The sequence below is a fragment of the Cervus canadensis genome, chromosome 1 (assembly GCF_019320065.1).
Source record: "Cervus canadensis isolate Bull #8, Minnesota chromosome 1, ASM1932006v1, whole genome shotgun sequence".
Lineage (NCBI taxonomy): Eukaryota > Metazoa > Chordata > Mammalia > Artiodactyla > Cervidae > Cervus > Cervus canadensis.
The window spans coordinates 17425611-17444057 of record NC_057386.1 but is presented as its reverse complement, the minus strand read 5'-3'; the positions used below and the strand labels follow the sequence as shown (position 1 = coordinate 17444057).

The following is an 18447-nucleotide window of genomic DNA, read 5'->3' as shown; positions in this document are numbered from 1 at the left end:
CCCTGCGTAGTCCAAGGGCCTTGGCATAAGGGGCCGCGACTGCCAAGGCCGGGGAAACCGGTTCTCTTGGTTTCTCTTTACTTCCCCGGCGGCTTAGCCACAGATGTGACCCCGGAGCCCCGCCCGCCCAGACCGACCAGCACCGCCCCCTGCGCTCCGGCTCCCACCTCCACGTCCAGAGAGAGGCTTGGCCTTCGCGGCCTGCTCCCTGCCCGCGATCTCTATATTGCCCCACGAGAGTGGCCCCTAGAGAATGCACTCTTTGATAGTGACTATCCGTGCGGTGTACCCAAGGGACCTCCTAAGTTCTCCCGGAGTGAACACCACAACCCACTCTCCTGGTGTGTGGGGGGAGCGGCGGTCACAGCCCAACTGGAAGCCCGTCTATGAGGCTGGTCCCTCCAAGCCTTTACATCGGCCACACCGACTGCCCCACGATGGTGACCTGGGACCAGCAGGTGCAGGTGGGAGCTCGGCCTCTGGTTGAGTCTGAGGGACCCGAGGCACAGGGTCTGGCCGCGGGGCGCCGAGCGCTCCTTCTCTACTTTCTCAAGCTTTCCTCGACGGGGAAGGAGTGTAAACTGAGCCACTGAGCACTCTGGGCCCTGGAGGCGGGGTCCTTGAGCTGACTGGAGCTAAGCCAACCCTTCTCGCCACCTTCCCCCGGAGCCCCTGCCGCTCACTCACGTCGGCAGGGCCGGCCTCGCGGAGCCCATGGGCGGGCTGGGTGGAGCCGGCGGATGGATGCAGGTTAGGGCCCTGCCATCTCCTTGGGCGGGGTTTTCAGACGGCTTGGCTGGAGAGGCTTCTGGGAGCTGGAGCTGGCAAGGAGAGCAAAGAAGGTGAGCGACGCTCGGAAGGACCGCCTTCAATTCCCGAAGCGGCGGTGTCTGGGAGGGGCGAGGCGGGGCCTGAAGAAATCCGCCTGGGCCGGTGGGGCCTTTGAGGCGGGACCCGAGCAGGAGAAGGCCTGAGGGAGGGGCGGGGACAGGGAGGGCTGCGGCCGAAGGGGCACGGAAGGTTCACGAGTGGAGCCAAGGGAGGATAGGGTCCGGCCCCCGCCGCGCCCCACCCCCACGCTCGAGATACGGCTTCCAAGAGGTTCTGCGTCCCGCCGACGCGATGCTTCAGGACTGCTCGCCCTGGCTTGCGGTCTAGCTGGAGCGTCCCCAGTTCTAGCAAGGTTATTTGCATCCTGAACCACCCAGATTGCAGGCACTGCCGCTCTGGTCCCATCCTCGTCCTCCCCAGGCCCTTTCCGAACTCAGCTCGGCCAGGCCTGGAAAAACTTGGAGCGGGGTTCCCACTGCAGAGACGCTCCCCGGAGCGCGTGGTCACTGACTGGGTGGGGAGGGGACCCGGTCCTCGGCTCCTTCCCCGATCCTGGGGGGGAGCGAAGAGGAGAGGGATCGGGGAAGAGGGGAGGGTCCCTGGAGCGCGAGGACCGACCCTTCACCAGGAGGTGCCCTGCGTCCACGGCTTGGGAGACAGACAAGAGTCACAGCGGCGCCCACGCCTGGGTCGTCGCAGGGGGCCTGGACCTGGGCCCCTCCTGCCCCAGGACGGCGGGCAGCCCTTCGCTTCCCACCTCCTCCGGAGCGAGGGGAAGATCCGTCCCGAACCGCCCTCCTTCCAAGACCGCGCAGCTCCCGCTTCTGCGCGGTGTGCGAAGGGCTGACTCTTGGTGCTGCCGGGTGAGGACCCCGCCACCTGCAGTCCCCCTCCCCACCCCAGATCAGCACCCCCGCCCAGTCCGGCCCGGCCCAGGCACCTCGGGGTGTCCGCTCGCTGGCCTGGCCTCCACTTGTCCTGGCAGGCGCGCGGGGGGCTCGGCGTCCCGTGCTCCCACCTCCACAGCCCAGCTCCCGCGCTGCCCTGTTTCCTGTTCAACAATATAGCGAGGGAGGCACCGGCGGAGAGCACCCGGCAGAACTTCCTCCCGGGGCTGGGGCTGCGGCTGCGAGAGACAATCCCCGGTGTCCTGGCTTCCTGTCCTCTCTGGGACGGGCCAGCGCCCGAGGAGCGCAGACGCCACCCCCTTCCCCTGCACCTCCCGGGGATACTGGGCCACACCTGGCTGTCTCCTGGAGGAAGGCAGCAGAGCCAGGACGGTGGGATGAGCGGGGAGGAAGCCGGGACAGATTTCCCTCCACTGCTGCTCTACTCCATCCCCTTTCCCCCACCCCTGGCCTTGATCCTTGTGGGGGAGGAGCCCCCCCACCCCCAGCCAATCCGTCAAAGCTCAGGGCAACCTCCGGGGGTTGTACTCAAGATGCTCACCTTATCTCTGCATCTCAGTTTGCTGTCATGTAAACTGGGGACAGTAACACCTACTTCATAGGATTGTTGTTGTTGTTGCTCTAAGTTGTGACTCTCTGTGACCCCATGGGCTGCAGCAGGTCAGGCTAACGTATTATTATCATCACATTGTAAGAACACACATCTGAAGAGTTATTATTATCACTAGTTTTACTATGAGATGAGCCCTCCTCTTTGGGGTTGAACTGGGGTCTCCAAACTCCCCATCTGCCATCCTCCTTTAGGCAGGAGGGGGAAGGGAGAAACAAGTATTCTCAGAAACACCTTGCTAAGGATGGACGACTGAGTGTAAAGGCAGCGCATAGGCCGTGTGCTCTTCTGGGCCCGGCCTCTTCACACCAGGTCCCTCAGGGCTCCTCGGAGCCCACCACCTCCTGCCCTCGAGGGAAGCTGGGGCTCCTGTGATGGGCAGAGGGCGCTCCCTCAAAGGCTGAAAGGCTGCCTCAAGGACAGGAAACTGCAGACATCAATCTTTCAGTCCCAAGTTCCTGCACCCTGATTTCCCTGGGAATTAGCCTGTTTCCTTCTTCTGTCTTTACAAGGGCAGCAGTGGGCTTCCTCCTGCAGGCCCTCCCCACCCCCAGACTTCTGCTGGAACTTCAGAGGAAAGCTGGCAGCCAAGGCCAGGTGGAGCCCTAAAACCATGAGCCCTGAATCCGGCCCTGCTCACAAGCCTTTCCTTCCGGAGCCTCTTCTCTCACCTTGGATGACCAATGGGGAATGGTTTCACACGTTCCAATGTCAGGGGTCTGTGCTTTGACATTTAAGGAACAGGAAAGAAGCCATCACAGTGGGATTCCAGGCATTCGCTTCAGTTACATGAGTGTATGTGAATAAACCTCCCCAAAGGCCCTGAAATCCTACCCCATGGTGGGGGGGAGGGCTGACTCAGAGGAGAGGCCAGGTGGGGGACAGACTGAAGAATTACTTCTACTATTCTCCATGCTCACTCCTGGCACACAAGCCCCCTGCTTGCAAATGTTTACCTATAACCACCCCCCTCCAGCCCTCCTCTGTGCCCAGGGACTGACTGAGGACAGTGGAGGCTATCAGACAGTATCTGAGCGCCTGTGGTCTCCCCCAGTCAGTGACAGCTTTCAGATTCAGAGACCAGACCACAGATTAGAAACAGCAGGTCTTTACTGCAAAATCACTCAAAAGTCACATGGCCGCAGTTCCTCCAGTACATGGCAAAGCACTTCTCAGGGCCAGGGCCCTCTAGAAACAGGTTATTGCATAAAACGAAATTTAAAAAATAGTGTGGGCACTACTGAGGTTCATACCAGCTTTCCACTGGAGGTGAAGAGGGTGAATCAACTCATCTGAAAGCATCAGCAGCTTTTTGGTGGTAGGGAGGGGGGCGGTCAGCTTTAATGCTACTGATCCCGGAGAAGGTAGGGAGTGTGGTATGCCAGCCCCCACTGAACCAAAGTGGACTTCTCCAGGGCCTCACTCCCGCTGCCGCCTAGGGATCTTCTGGGATACAGAATACACTCACAGGGCTGGGCTCAGGCAGTGCTGCCCGCCCCAAGACCACCAATTATGGCTCTGATCAGGCTGTGTTTCTGGTGGAGCATTAATGCTGGCTGGGGGTGGGGGTGGGGCTAAGGATCCATTTTCTGGTTTAGGAGGCTGAGCACAGGTGTGCACCAGCTTCCGTGATGGGGACAAAGAAGCTATGTGACAGCCCCTTCCCTGACCCGCCCACCACCTCCCCCATTCTATTGCACAATTTATCCAGCTCTACAGGGCTGGGCAGGTGACTCAGCAGCCGAATCACCCCAAGGGAGAGGTGGGAGTGGGTTCGTCTCTTGACAGTGAAGGTGGATATCTACCTGAGGCCTCCAATCTCAGCTGAGCACAGATAAGATGGTCAGGGGGGCACCAGGGCTGAGGGGGGCCTGCTGGGTACAGGAGAAGTGGGGGGAGGCAACAGAGAAATCATGCCCCCCCACAAAGCCCCAGGGTCTAAATATCGCTTTGAAAACAATTTCAGGCTCCACCCGAAGACCCCCTCCAAAGGCAGTTGTGCTCCAGTGAAATGTTCCAATCTCTTGGCAGCAGCCCTCCTGGGTTATGTCCAGCAGAACTTTGTGAACTCATGGCTTCATAAACAGGCTGAGCATCCTTCCACGGGTGGCTTCTCCTGCATGTCCTTGCGCATCTCTGCAGCAGGGCTGGCGCTCTTCGTGGAAGGACGGCGGGGGGCAGTGTGGACACAGTCTACCTCGGTCCCGGCGGGGTCCGTCAGGCGGGGGGTGCGTTCCTGAAATGTGTCTGCAGCAGCCCCCTGCCCATCTGGCTGCCAGTCGGGGGCAGGAGTGAGGAGGGCAGGGGGCTGAGGGGTGGGCTAGATGACGACGATCCTCCCCTGGACCAAGGAAGGCTCAAAGTGCTGACAGTGCTGGTTCCGAGTCATAGCCCTCCTCCGTCGGGACCAAGATCCCAGGCTACAGGAGAGCCGCAGGAGGGGTGGGGGGTGGGTTTGACACAGAGAAATTGACGGGCTTTTCAGGTGGAGGGGGGACCAGGGAGCAGATGGGGGGGCGTGGAGATCGTGATCCTCAGGACTGAGCCCGCCTGGCCCAGGGCAGTTTGGCACGTTGTATGGGAGCTGTCAGCAGCAAGCGCCCGGTGAGGGCGAAGGAAAGGCACCCACCAGCTGGTGGGCTCTGTCCTGGGGGGCCTGTTCACCCGGCCACCACCCACCTCCAAGCTGGGCCTGAGCGGTTTCTACACATCCGCTTAGGGTGAGAACCTGGATTTCCTGGGTGACTTGTGGAGGGTCAAGAATAAAAAAATATTTTCTGTCGAAACATGAAGGGAAAAAAAACCCACCTTAAAAAAACTAGAGCTTTTAATCAGGAATGTGGAATTGAAAATGCTCCCAAGTCTTGTTTCCACAGTGTTGAACAGCCCTCATGGAGATGGGGTGTCAGTGAGGGGAGCCGGGCCGATTAGTGCAAAGCCCCCCTCCGCCCACACCCTCGGACAGGGGGCACCTGCTGGTGTCCGCACCTCCTGGAGCAGGTGGGTGGGGGGGCAGGAGGTGTCATCAGGGGCTCCCGGGGCTCCCTCTCGTAGGCCAGTGCTCTGGTCTCATCCGAGAGTTTTCCTGGCTCTGTGACACCTTGAGAGTGTGGCCAGGCTGGTGGCCAACCCGGCTGGGATGGCTGAGCCCAGGGTCCCGGGTGGGGACAAGAGGCGGGATTAGGTGAGACTGCTCTGCTCCTGGTATTTGCGTCGGCGGGCACAGCGGGGGCAGCCCTTCTTGACCACGGCCTGGCAGGTCTGGTGGAAGACGGTCTTGCATTCGCCGCACCTGGGAGAAAGCCGCAAGCGCTGCTGGGACCTCGATCCTCTGGGGCTCAAGGCTGGTCGGTGCTCCTGACCAGAGCCAGCCACCCACGGCACTCGGCACTGCCTCTCCATCCTGGGACAAAAGGTTCTCGCCGCGGTGCTGATCTCTAAGCCCCACGATGCACACAGATGCCCTCTATTGTATGTATTTCCCTTCTTATAAATACTGCGGAGACTCAATGATTCCTTGCCTGTGTTCCAAACACTACGGTTTAAAAAACTCAGCCCTAGGTCTTTTCGGGGGGGTCGAGTTTGGTTCTGGGGACACCTACTGAAAATGAATGGATGCTCCCACTGGCTCAGTTTTCCATTCCCAAATGGGTTGGACTGGAGGCTTGGTGGAGGCCTCTTTCCATTTAGAGGCTTCTGATAATGAGGGATGACTGAGGACAATCGTTACAGGGCAGAGGCAGTGGCAGGTACTGCCCACCAGGTGCCCACTTTGTGCCCGGCCTTGTGCCAACACTCTAGGCCAGTAACTCACCCAGCCCCTCCTCCACCTGTTTGCAGAGGACAAAACCGAGGTCCTCCCTCTCGACTCAAAGGGGCAGTAGCTACCTCTTCTCTAGGAAGATGGGCAGCTCGGGGGAGGCAGGGAGTCCTGTGAGGGCTTGGCTTGACTCCTCTCAGTGGCCCCTGGGACTTGCCCCCCACCCAGGGGTGGGAAGCAGGGGGGCTGGCAGAGCATCTGCATACCTGACTGTGGTGTCAAACTCAAAGGGGAAGATGATGTCATGGTGGTGGCAGATCTGGCAAATGAAGCCGCGCTGGGTGCACAGGTCGCAGTGGTAGACATGCTGGGAGGCAAACTCAATCAGGGCCTTGAGGAAGCCTTCGTACACCCCGTCCGCGATCTGTGGAGGGCAAGCGCCAGCCGCCAAGGCCTTCTGAGAGGCTGTGTCAGGCCCGAGGCTGTCTGCAAGATGTGGCCTGCTGCTCCTCCTGGCATCCAGCCTGGAGTACTCCTACTCCAAGAGAAGTTTCCTTCCACTTGGGCAACAAAACCTCCCCAAGTGAGGCCGAGCCATGCAGGCGTGCAGTCCTTGTGCACATAGGAATCCACGGTCCCCTCCCTCGAGGAAAGGAATGTCCTAAACCCTCACCCTCCCTACGCCTTCGCAGCCTGGAAGGGGGCTGAGCCCTGTGATCCTGGGCTTGGCTGTGGTGCCTGCCTGTCCCAGTGGGGCCAAGGGCTCAGTTACTGCCCCAGGAAGCGTGGACGGCCAGACACCCATTCTGAGCTGCTGAAAGGCTGAAGATGGGTCGTCCTGCCTCCATAAACTGCAGGCAGCAGCCCTCGCCCCAACATCTCCCTTTCTGATTTCTCCAGGAATAAGTTTCTAGGAATTAGGTTCCTCTGGGCTTCCCTGGTGACTCAGACAGTAAAGAATCTGCTTGCAGTGTAGGAGACGCGGGTCCCATCCCTGCATCGGGAAGATGCCCTGGAGAAGGGAATGGCAACCCACTCCAGTATTCTTGCCTGGACTCTTTGTGACCCTATGGACAGAGAGCCTGGCAGGCTACAGCCCATAGCGTCGCAAAGAGTCGGACATGACTGAGCGACCGACACACACCTCAGGGGCAGCGTTCTCACCTGCTGGAGGTCAGCGACACTGTACTTGTGAGGCGACTCCAAGAGATAATTCCTGTGGTTGAGCCTTCAAAGAAAAGACAAGAGGTTCCTCAGAAGGAATCTGGGCCCACCTGTGTTTGTTTTCACTCCCTCTGTGCTACTCACCAGGGAGAAACAGCTTCAGCCTGGGCTCGGGACCTGGACTTCCAGGTGACCAGGACCTTGGGCAAGCTCCTTAACCTCTCTGAACCTCAGGTGTCCTCACCTGAGCAAGAGAGCTCTTTGGGGGATTAAATAATTTATTTAAAGCATTTGGCACAGTGCCTTGTACATAGTAAATGAATAATTATTAACCACAGTTGATAGCATTGTATTGTATAATTGAAGTTTAAGAACAGAACTCAAATGTTCTCTCTCTCACACACACACACTATACAGGTGACTCAGATGGTACAGAATCTGCCTGCAATGCAGGAGATGCAAGTTCAATCCCTGGGTCGGGAAGAACCCCTGGAAGAAGAAACGGCAAGCCACTCCAGTATTCCTGCCTGGAGAATTCCATGGACAGAGGAGTCTGGCGGGTTACAGTCCTTAGGGACACAAAGAGTTGGGCATGACTGAGTGACTAACACTTTCACTTTTCATATATACATTATATATAATATGTATAAAATATGTGAGGATGATGGATGTGTGAATTAATAAGATGGGAGGAACTCTTTCACAGTATAATTATATATCAAATCATCACAAAAAATACTATAAATATCTTACAATTTTGTAAATTTTACTCAATAAAGTTGAAAAAAAATTTTAAAGGTATTTTAAAAAGTCTAAAAAATAATGAGGAGGATGATGAAAGCTAATGCTTGGAGCCAGGAATTGGACTAAGAGCGTGATATATTAATTCATTTAATTCTCACAAGAATCCTGTGAGGTTGACGCTTTATAACCCTCATTTTGAGAAGAGGAAATGGAGGCACAGAGAAGTTAAAGAACTTGCCTGTGGTCACACAGCTAGTAAGAGGCACAGCTGGAGTCTGAAAGCAGTAGGCTGGCTCCAGAGCCTGTGTCCTTATCTCCCAGGTGAATGCCTAGAGGCTGTTATTAATAGTTGTCATTACTGCCCCCATCACGTACCATGGACAGTGCTGGGACAGAAATGTACAGGACGTGGCCTCTGCCTTCCTACTGTAGCCTCTGGTCTAGCTTGCTGCTGCTGCTGCTAAGTCACTTCAGTTGTGTCCAACTCTGTGTGACCCCATAGACGGCAGCCCACCAGGCTCCCCCGTCCCTGGGATTCTTCAGGCAAGAACACTGGAGTGGGTTGCCATTTCCTTCTCCAGTGCATGAAAGTGAAAAGTGAAAGTGAAGTTGCTCAGTCGTGTCCAACTCTTAGCCACCCCATGGACTGCGGCCTACCAGGCTCCTCCATCCATGCAATTTTCCAGGCAAGAGTACTGGAGTGGGGTGCCATTGCCTTCTCCATGGTCTAGCTTAGGGACAGACATTTAAGCATCTGGTTTTGGCGCTCTGGGAGAGGAGTGGAAGTGTCCTGAGTGCATAGATCCCTTTCAGCGGTAGGGGTGGGGGGCAGAGGACGAGGGCTTAGCTGCCAGCAGCCTGGCTCTAGTTTCCACCTCACCAATGGCAGAGATCCCAAGGGTTACATCCTGAGAGATGGACGGGAAACACCTGCAAAAAATTCCTGCCTGGCCTTGCTGTGTGTCTGTACGGTAGTGGGGTTGGGTGGAGAATTCTCCCAGTTCAAGGACGTGCAGGAGCCTGCCCCAGGGTGCTCCGGACATCTGGAGGCAGGAAGGTGCCTGGCCCCGCGGCATCTGGAGTGGGTGCTGGGCTGTGCCCACCCCAGGGCACGGCCCCGGTTCCAGGAGGAACCCCACTGGGGGCCGAGGTGGTGAGTTCCACCAGGCAGCCCGTGGTGTGCTGCCAAGTGGCCACTCAGCGCAACGTGCCGGTCTCCCTGGGAAACTTCCGGCTTTCTGGGAACCGGAAGCTGTCGTTTATCACCAGGAAAACGCAGGGGGAGGGGCAGAGGGGGCGCACAGGCTGTCCCTGAGCCGGCAGGAAGGGTGGATGGAGAGTCCTGTCTGTCGTCTGCCCTCTGCTCAGAGTCGTGGAAGCCCAGGGGGCCAGCCAGGCCACCTACCCTGGGCCTGTGAGGCCCTCAGTGAGGCCCAACAGCTGCTGTGGATGGGAGGTCAGGGCAGCCCCCTGAGAGAAAGGGGATCCCAAGATCTGCCCGTTTCTCCTCAACCCTTCCTGTCCTCTCAGCCTCCACTCCAACCACCTCAGTCCAGGCCTCCTCACCGCCTGCGCCAGGCACCACACCAGCCCCCACGCCCCGCTGCTGCCAAACTGCTCTTGATGGGAGTGTGACCATCCCGTGCTCAAAACTCCTCAACAGCTCCGGCTGCCAGCAGAATAAAATCCTATGCCTTTGTGGTGGCACAGAGGGTCTTCGAGGTCTAGCCCCTGTACCCACAACCTGGCTGCGCTGAGCCCTGCGAAGGTCCTGGCAACCCACGCTACCCCCCTGACTCCCCACCCCCACAGCCATGGGTTCCCTGCAGAAAAGCCCGCCCAGGTTTCCTCTGGTTCTTTTGCCAAACCCTGGTTCACCACATGCCATTTGTGTTGGGGCAACTCCGCTTTCCTGTGAGTGAGGACAGCGTGCGATCTGGAAGTGCTTACAGTACCGACAGTGGCCGGACTGGAGAAGGGTGACCCCGGCTCTCTGCTTGGTTCTCTTTAACACTACTTGAATACTACGTTTGTAAAGAAGAAAAGCATTTTTTTTTTCTTTTTAAAAGGAAAAAGAAAACTCCACAAACCTTCAGCTGATGCCACCTCCTCCAAGAAGCCCCCCTGGCCCTCTGCACCCTGCCTCCTTCCCTCACAGCACACGCCTCCCTCACCCAGGGCCATCTGTTCACCTGTCTCTGTCCCTCCCTGGACACTGGGCCCCTCATGTGGCCCTCACCACAACTCCGGCAGGTCACATGAACATGGGGATCACTGGCCCATTTTACAGACAAGAAAACTGAGGCTCAGAGAAGTGAAGCCACTTCCTTGAGTCACACAGCAAGTCTGGGGCCAGGTGAAGGCTGCTCCTGAGCTCTTTCTTCACCCTATGCTGCTTCTGAAATGGGACTTCTGCAGGTCTGGTCCTGCTTTCATGAAGGCTGGAAACAGCAGCCAGAGAGAAAGAGGCAAGACTGCCCCCAGTGCCCCGACAGGGCAACCTGGACAGGCCAGTAAGGCTGCTGACCAGTCTCAGCAGGGTAGGGATGGGCAAGTGAGGTTGGCACCCAGGACCCGCCCTACAGGCAGCAGGTCTACTCAGGTCTGCAGACATCCCTGAACTGAAGAGGGTCGCAGGGTCCCACCTGACCTGAGATTTCACCACCCTGGACAGAGGGGCAGGAGGGCAGACTCTGGGGCCCTGGGTCCTGGAATCTCAGAAAGGGGGAGTGAGTGGGACCCAGGAGCCACTGACGATGGAGACAGCAATAGCCTCCCCAGAAGCAGCCATCTGGGTCCCTCATGGTGGCCCCCAGAGGGCTTTCTGCTCTTCCAGGCCCTGTGCAGGAGACCAGGGATCAGCCAGCTGCTCTGAGAGCCTGTGAGGGGCCAGCCTCTGTGCTTTACCTAAGAGAGGGCTCCCCACAGCATCTCTCTGATGCAGAGCAGCCCTGGGAGGACAGGGACCAGGATTGAGCAGGGGAGCCCAGGAGACAGGGGGTCTGCACCAGCCCTGTTGGGAGGCTGCACGGGGAATGTGGAGGGGCTTGTGAGCTGCTCCAAGTCCCCAGAAACCAGCAATGAAGCCTAGCTGGGCAGCAGGCACCAGCTTGTGCACCCGAGGTCTGTCTTCCTGGGGCCCCAGGACAGCATAGCCCCACAGAAGGTGTCACTCCTCACCCCCAACTGAGCACTGAAAGTCCCCCCAGGCACTGGGTACCAAGCAGCTTTGTGAAGGGCATCCTGAGGGTCCCTCCCCAACCTTGTCCCCTTGCAAGGATTTGGGGAGGGCTGCTGCAAAGCCGCCGTGTGGCGGAGGGCTGATAGGAACCTGGGGAACCAGGAGACCAGTCCCTCTGACGTCTCTGGCCTCCTCTCACCACATCCCCACTTCCCTTCTCACTGCCCAGAAATTTCTCCCTGTTCTTTCCACACATGGGGCCTTCATCCACAGCCCATACACATCACTACTTCTGTCTGGAACACTCTTTCCTGCAAATCCCCTCTTTCCCATTCATTTTGCAGGTCTCACACTGGAGGTCAGTTCTTCCAGGAAGCCCCCCACCATCGGCCCCCTCCAATATGGGTCAGACCCCCCACTCCGCTGTACTTCCAAGGGCGTCCTGCTCTCTCCTCCGCCCTCACTCCTGGGGGTAGCCGCGGCCCTGCTCCTTGCTGTGTCCTCCAGAGGGCAGAACCCAAGTCCACTGTGCTCAGCCCTGGGGCCCACACCCCTCATTGGGCACTGAGCGCGTTCTCAATAAGCACTTGTCAAATGAATGAATGCATTACACGCACAAATAAAAGCCACTCCTAAATGCAGAGAGGGAGTCCTCCACCCAGCCCTGGCATTTCTCCCAAGAAGTTGCTTGTGCACTGACCCTGTGTGTAGTATATGTGTGTGTGTGTGTGTGTGTGTGTTTGTGTGTGTGTCTGTGTGTCCCTGTGTCCAGGCACTGAGCAAGCCACTCTTATGTGTGTCTGTGTATGTGTGTGTGTCTCTTTGTGTGTGCGTCTCTCTGTCTCTGTGTGTGTGTATCTATATCTCTGTGTCTGTGTGTGTCTGTATCTGTGTGTGTGTCTGTTATCTCTGTCTGTATGTGTGTGTCTGTGTCTGTGTGTGTCTCTTTGTGTGTGCGTCCCTGTGTGTGTGCGCACCTGTGTGTGTGTGTCCGTATCTGTGTTTCTTTATGTGTGTCTTTGTGTGTGTCTCTGTGTGTCTGTCTCTCTGTCTGTGTGTGTGTCTGTCTCTGTGTGTCCGTCTGTCTGTCTGTGTGTCTCTGTGTGTCTTTCTGTCTGTGTCTGTGTGTGTGTGTGTGTCTGTCTGTCTGTCTGTGTGTCTGTGTGTGTGTCTCTCTCTGTCTGTCTGTATCTCTGTGTCTCTGTGTGTCTGTCTGTCTGTGTGTCTCTCTCTGTGTGTGTGTCTCTGTGTGTCTGTCTGTCTGTCTGTCTGTCTGTCTGTGTATGTGTCTGTGTGTGTCTGTATCTCTGTGTCTCTGTGTGTCTGTCTGTCTGTCTGTGTGTCTCTGTCTGTGTGTGTGTCTCTGTGTCTCTGTGTGTCTGTCTCTCTGTCTGTGTGTGTGTCTGTCTCTGTGTGTCCGTCTGTCTGTCTGTGTGTGTCTGTGTCTCTCTCTGTCTGTATCTCTGTGTCTCTGTGTGTCTGTCTGTCTGTCTGTGTGTCTCTCTCTGTCTGTGTGTGTGTCTCTGTGTGTCTGTCTGTCTGTGTGTCTCTCTCTGTCTGTGTGTGTGTCTCTGTGTCTCTGTGTGTCTGTCTGTCTGTGTGTCTCTGTCTGTGTGTGTGTCTCTGTGTGTCTGTCTGTCTCTCTGTCTGTGTATGTGTCTGTGTGTGTCTGTATCTCTGTGTCTCTGTGTGTCTGTGTGTATCCACCCCCCCGTCCCGGCGCTCACCTCTTGCTCAGCTCCTTCAGGGCTCCGCTCCGGCACAGGCCCAGGTAGTCCCCCAGCAGCTTCAGCTGCTCCCGGCTCCTCCCGATGAGGCGCATCTGCTCCACGTGCTCGTATAGCGACGCGTTCACCAGCTGCAGGTTGATGAGGGGCTGGGCCCGGATCTGTGTCAGGAACCTCAGGGCCTGCCTGCAGACCTGAGGATACCACGGGGCGGCGAGGGAGAGACAGGAGGGCCATCTGGTGAGCGCCTGAGGTCGCCAGGCGCTGGGTCACCTACTCCCTTGCTCACCCCTCCAGCCACCTGCCGAGGGAAGCGGTACCATCTTCATTTTACAGATGAGGAAACTGAGGTTCAGAGAGAGGAAGTGACTTGGCCAAGGCCCACAGCTCAGATAAGTCAGGATTCAAACCCAGTTGATCTGGCTTCCAAACCCGCTCTTCCCCTTTGGCACCAGCGGCTGCCCCTCCCTGACCACGCGGGGAAGGGAAGGAGGGTCCACACGCCTCTCTGCCTGGGCCTCACAGATCCTTGCCACTATTTCCTGGCCTCCCCACCCCCACCCCCATTTTTCTGCCGAAAGGAAACAGACATTACCCTGGGCCGACTCAGGAACCAGGTGACCGATCTGAGTCAGGCTCCAACCACAGGAAACCATGGATCAGATACAGCTGAACCAGAGGTTTCCCGAGCTTCTTCTGTCCTCACTAACAGCACCAACCAGGGCAGGGCCTCCCTCCAAGTCTCCACATGGAGTTGAGTGATCGATCTGGGTTTCTCCCACTTGATAGACATGGAAGGTTCTACCCTCAGCCCTGACCCTAATGCCAATTACTGAGCACCTATAATTTGCCAGACACTGGGTTAAGGACCTTGACCACATCCTTTCTTCATCCTCACAACAACCCAGAGGGGAAAGTGTCATCATCCCCATTTTACAGATATGGAAACTGAGACTCAGAGGAGCTAAAGTGACTTATCAAAGCCACCAGAAAGAAAGCAGAGCCCAGGTCTGAATTGAGTGCTATCTCTGCACCCTTGGCCTCCTCACTTACAAAGAGAAGTCCCTTCCCCTGCAGTCTCTTTGGGGAGGATAAGGATGGAGGAGCTGAGATGTTCTCCACCATCAATCACCCTGCAGGGCTTAGTCCGGCTTTGGATCCTGGCTCCACCCCTTCTCAACTGTATGACCTCAAGAAACTTACTTAACCTCTCTGTGATTCAGTTTTCTCATCTGTAAAATGGGGGAAAGAAAAGCACCTACCTCATGGGATTAAGTTTAGATTAAAAGAAAATCCAGGTAAGCAGCTTCTCTGTGAATGGGAGCTGCCATCAGACTCTTGTGGGTGTCTGTGTGGTTCAGGCATCTGTCCGCTGGCCCCGGGGGATGGGACAGGGCCAGCAGGAGACTGTTAGGCCAGGGGCTGCTCTACCGGCTTCACCAGCATTTCTCACCTCACTGATATCTCCATCTTTCCCCATTTCCCAGGGCCCTGAGGAACCAGCCCCCAGCCGACAGGCATCCCACTGGCAAAGGCCTGGTGAGTCACTGACTCAGGTCAGACTGCTGTTGCCCGGCCCTTCCCACAACTCAGCTCCAGGCTTAGGGTGAGGCCCAGATGAAATAACATGCAGGAATGCGCGCTGAAAACTGCCAAGTACATAGACAGGCATGAGCTTTGAGCTCCCCTGGGACTGTTCCTCCCCCACGGGTGGAGGAGACAGACAACGGGAGAAGCTGCAGGCTGGGGCCGACATCCTGCCAAGTGCCAGCCAGGCCTTGCACAAGTGGGTCAGCCAGACAGTGGACAAGGGGCCCTGAACCTGCCAGCCAGCCACTTCCTATTCTGAACCTTCCTGTCTTTCCCAGGTCTGGCATCTTTGAGAGAGTTGGATGCTTCCTGACCTTAGGTATGCCGAGGGAATTGTTAGAATTTTCTAGTTGGAAAAAGGAAGTGGCACCAAAGTTACAGCAGTGAATAGGGAGATGGCTCAACAGGGGCATTCGGATGTTGTAAATGGTGAGAGTGTTTTATGTCCAGAGGGTTCTTTGCATTTGTGGTCATCTTGAGGTTTAATTTTTCTCCATGTAGTTAGTTAAATACTTAACACTGAGGGCAGGGGTAAGGATGAGGTAACCAATAAAAAAGCCAAAGTGATGCTAATGTTGGGACTTCTCTAAGCTAATGTGGCCCAGTGGTTAAGATTCTGGGCTTCCAATGCAGGGGGTGCAGTTTCGATCCCTGGTGGGGAAACGAAGATCCCATATGCAACATGGCCAAAAAAAGAGAAAGAGAACCAAAGGGAAGCTAATAGGTGTTCCCATCCCCAGGGGTGGAGGTCAGGGTGGTACTGGTTCTGAGAATTATGCTCTCTGGGCTCTGATGGGGACACATGAGGAGACAGTGTGGCTGGCAGGCCTGGGTCTCGAGAGAAGTAAACAGCTACTTCCTGTTTCTGTGTCTTGTCTTAGCAGAAATCTGTGCCTTTGGGAGAAAGCCGAGTCTGCACCCCTTGAGGCAGATCCTGACCGAATGAATTAGGGGCAGAAGGTGAGGCCTTAGGAAAGGGAAGGAGCACCATCTAAGTGACTGGTGGTTCTGTTTCCTTTAGCCCTCACTGCCCGCAGACAGGCACTGTAATTAACCACCCTTGATGGACGAGGAAACGGGAAGTGGAAGAGTTTGCTCAGGGTAACACAGCTATGTAAGTAGATAAGCTCAGCTGAAGAAGAGGAAAATCTGAAAGACTGCAGAATGCATCGTATTTAAAAGCATTTGGTGAACATCAAAAAGTATCCAAGATGTAATCTTAACTGAACAAACATGTTATAAAGCAGTATGAGCCCAGTATGATTCCAAAAGTAACAAAAAGTAGATGCCTGTATGCCTGGAAAAGGTTGACTGCTCCCAGGGGGAAGTGTGCCAACTGGCTGTCCAATTCATCCATCCATCCATCCATCATCTACCCATCCATCCATCCATCATCTACCCATCCATCCATCCATCATCTACCCATCCATCCATCCATCATCTACCCATCCATCCATCCATCATCTACCCATCCATCTATCCATCATCTACCCATCCATCCATCCATCTACCATCCATCCATCCATTATTTACCTGTCTACATATTCATCCATCCACCCATCTATACATTCATCCACATATCTATCCATCCATCCATTCATATCCATCCACCAAGCCACCCCTCAACCCATGCGTGCAACTACCCACCTAACCCATCCACCCATCCTCTATATCTAATCTATTCTCTATCATTTCTGCCTATCTATCTATGCTGGTGCTCTAAGCAGTTTTATCTGTGCCCATGGGGAGCTACAGTGAACCATCCTGATTCCCACCTGAGGGCCAAGGCAGGCGTGGACAGAGCTCTGCCCAGGTGCTGTAGACCAGCACCAAATTACTTTTTTGGTCAGCTCCCCCACATCATGGGGCCTAAACTAGTGACCCTGGCTTCTCTAGAGCCAAACTCCCCCAAACATATGAACGGCAGCAGCAAAGAGGAGCAACCACTTCTCTGTCGCTCAGCAGCCCTGTATGGCCGTGACAGGCTGGGCTCAAGACTTACCAGGCGCTTGGTGAGGTCCCAGTTGTGGATGATCCTGGCCGGGATCACTGAGGCATCGTCTTGATGGCAGATGTCACAGTAATAGAGGCCAGAGAAGGCACAGAGCTTGGGTCGTACAAATGAGAAGCCGATCTGCCGGGAGCAGCCTGGGGAGAGGAGCAGAGGGAGGGTGAGCAGCGGTGGGGCCAGAGTCAGCTCCTGAGCCACAGAGCAGCTGCCAAGGTGAAGGGCTTGCTAGCTAGGGAAAGCAGCCAGATTAGAAAGGAGAGCGTGAAGATAACAGCTGCCATTCATATTCCCACCAATCATAATCAACTCTGGTAATTAACCTTTATGACAAAACTCTGTTAAGAATTATTGTCACTGTTTCCCAGCTAAAGAAACTGATGCAGAGAGGTTAGGAAACCTGCCCAGTCACACCACAACTGGGTGCACAGTTGGAGTCAAGTTTGGGTCAGGTTGGAGCAGAGCCCGTGTTCTCTCATTCCTAACTGCCTCTGTTCGATGTTTCCACTGCTTGTCCACCAATCCCAGCCTCCGCTAGGCTCACCCCTCCACCGGGGCCCAGGAATGGAAGCAGGGAGTCAGGATCTCGGCAAGGAGGACAGGAGCTGGGGACACGGGGCTGGACACAGGGAGCCAGAGGGGAAGCCACCTGGAGATGGTGGACATGGTCTGGTGCCAGCTTGAAGCCAGGGCCTGTTACCTCGGGATGGGGTGCAGGGCCCAGATTCAGCCCCTCTGCTGAAGCCCCCCAAAGCAGGGGGCAGAGGGGATGAAAGTAGGGTGTGCCCAGGGCGCCAGAGGCAGGGCTGAAATCCTGAGCACAGGCCCTGCCTCCTACAGGGCCGGGGGAGTCCCTTCAGCCTCCTGGAGACTAGAGGGGCTGGTTCTTTGGTGTATGCGCTGTCTCATCCTGACCCTCACTGAATTTTTGCAAGGTTCCAATTCAGCTACTATTTGCTACTTTGTGGGGGTTATTACAAAGTTTAAATGAGGTTTTGAAAGTAAACTATGAGATACAAGTCAGATGTCAGAGGCTGGTGGCCCAACCACAGAGCTCTGTGGGCAGAAAGAAGGCCCAAGCTCCCCCAGTTTCAGTCTGGCTGGCTGGGGGCTGGTAGGGGTGGAGGGAATAGTGGTGGCAGGGGTGGGGAGAGCTGCCTGCTAGCATCCACATCCCCAGTGGGGAAGCCCTCCTCCTAGCCCTGGGGGCCTGGCCTCCTCTCTGAACCTGAAGCCCGTGGGTTAAAGGGCAAAGTGTGAGTGTTAGGGGCTGGCAGGTGGGGGGGAGGGGGACAAGGGGTGAACAGGGGCTTGAAGACTTTTTTCTGCAAGAAGCGCTGCTCTGCATAGCTTCTCCATCCTCCGGGGGTGGGGGGAAGGGGGACCAACCGCAGACCACTTCCTTCAGATGCCTGAAGCAGGCTTTCCCCTCCAGTCCCACATGCTCCACCCCGACGGGACGGCTCCTAGACCGCGCACAGCTGCGTCTCCCCGTGCAGCAGGGCCACCTCCTCACAGCTCAGCTGAAGGGCCCGGGCTGAAGGAGATGGGTGTCTAGACTGGGAAGAAGACCTAGAAATGGGAGGTGAGCAAGGGAATATCACTCGGCCTTGAAAGCACGGGAGTGGAGAGGCCCTGTGGACGTCTGGCTAAGAGCACAGGTTCTGGGACCACTAAGTCCTCTTCCGGATCCACCATCACTGGCTGTGTGAACCTGAGACAGGTACTTACCAGTCCTGTGACTCAGTTTCCTCAGCTATAAATAGAGACAAATCCCAAGGGGGTTGTTGTGAGGATTAAACGAGACAATCCAGGGAACACATGCAAATCCATGGCTGATTCATGTCAATGTATGGCAAAAACCACTACAATATTGTAAAGTAATTAGCTTCCAACTAATAAAAATAAATGAAAAAAAAAAATA

At 56.1% G+C, this 18447-nt stretch overlaps 2 protein-coding genes across 7 annotated transcripts in view; both read right to left on the bottom strand.

The window, feature by feature from the left end:
• ARHGAP27 (Rho GTPase activating protein 27) overlaps nt 1-1980 on the bottom strand; it is a 37465-nt gene extending 35485 nt beyond the window's left edge. The window contains exons 1-2 of one of the 2 annotated variants that reach the window (XM_043466185.1): nt 1772-1980; nt 688-821 (exon numbers count right to left, since the gene is read on the bottom strand). The gene's annotated coding sequence lies outside the window, so the exon portion shown is untranslated. The remainder of the gene's footprint in view (nt 1-687; nt 822-1771) is intronic. The other variant, XM_043466196.1, reaches the window with a different exon arrangement.
• A 1461-nt stretch (nt 1981-3441) lies between these two features.
• PLEKHM1 (pleckstrin homology and RUN domain containing M1) overlaps nt 3442-18447 on the bottom strand; it is a 58493-nt gene continuing 43487 nt past the window's right edge. For 4 of the 5 annotated variants that reach the window (XM_043466173.1, XM_043466138.1, XM_043466156.1 and 1 more), the window contains 5 exons: nt 16518-16663; nt 12926-13119; nt 7274-7337; nt 6376-6644; nt 3442-5641 (listed from right to left, as the gene is read on the bottom strand). In XM_043466173.1, coding sequence (XP_043322108.1) covers nt 5530-5641; nt 6376-6644; nt 7274-7337; nt 12926-13119; nt 16518-16663 — 785 coding nt within the window. In that variant the 3' untranslated portion in view covers nt 3442-5529. The remainder of the gene's footprint in view (nt 5642-6375; nt 6645-7273; nt 7338-12925; nt 13120-16517; nt 16664-18447) is intronic. The other variant, XM_043466166.1, reaches the window with a different exon arrangement.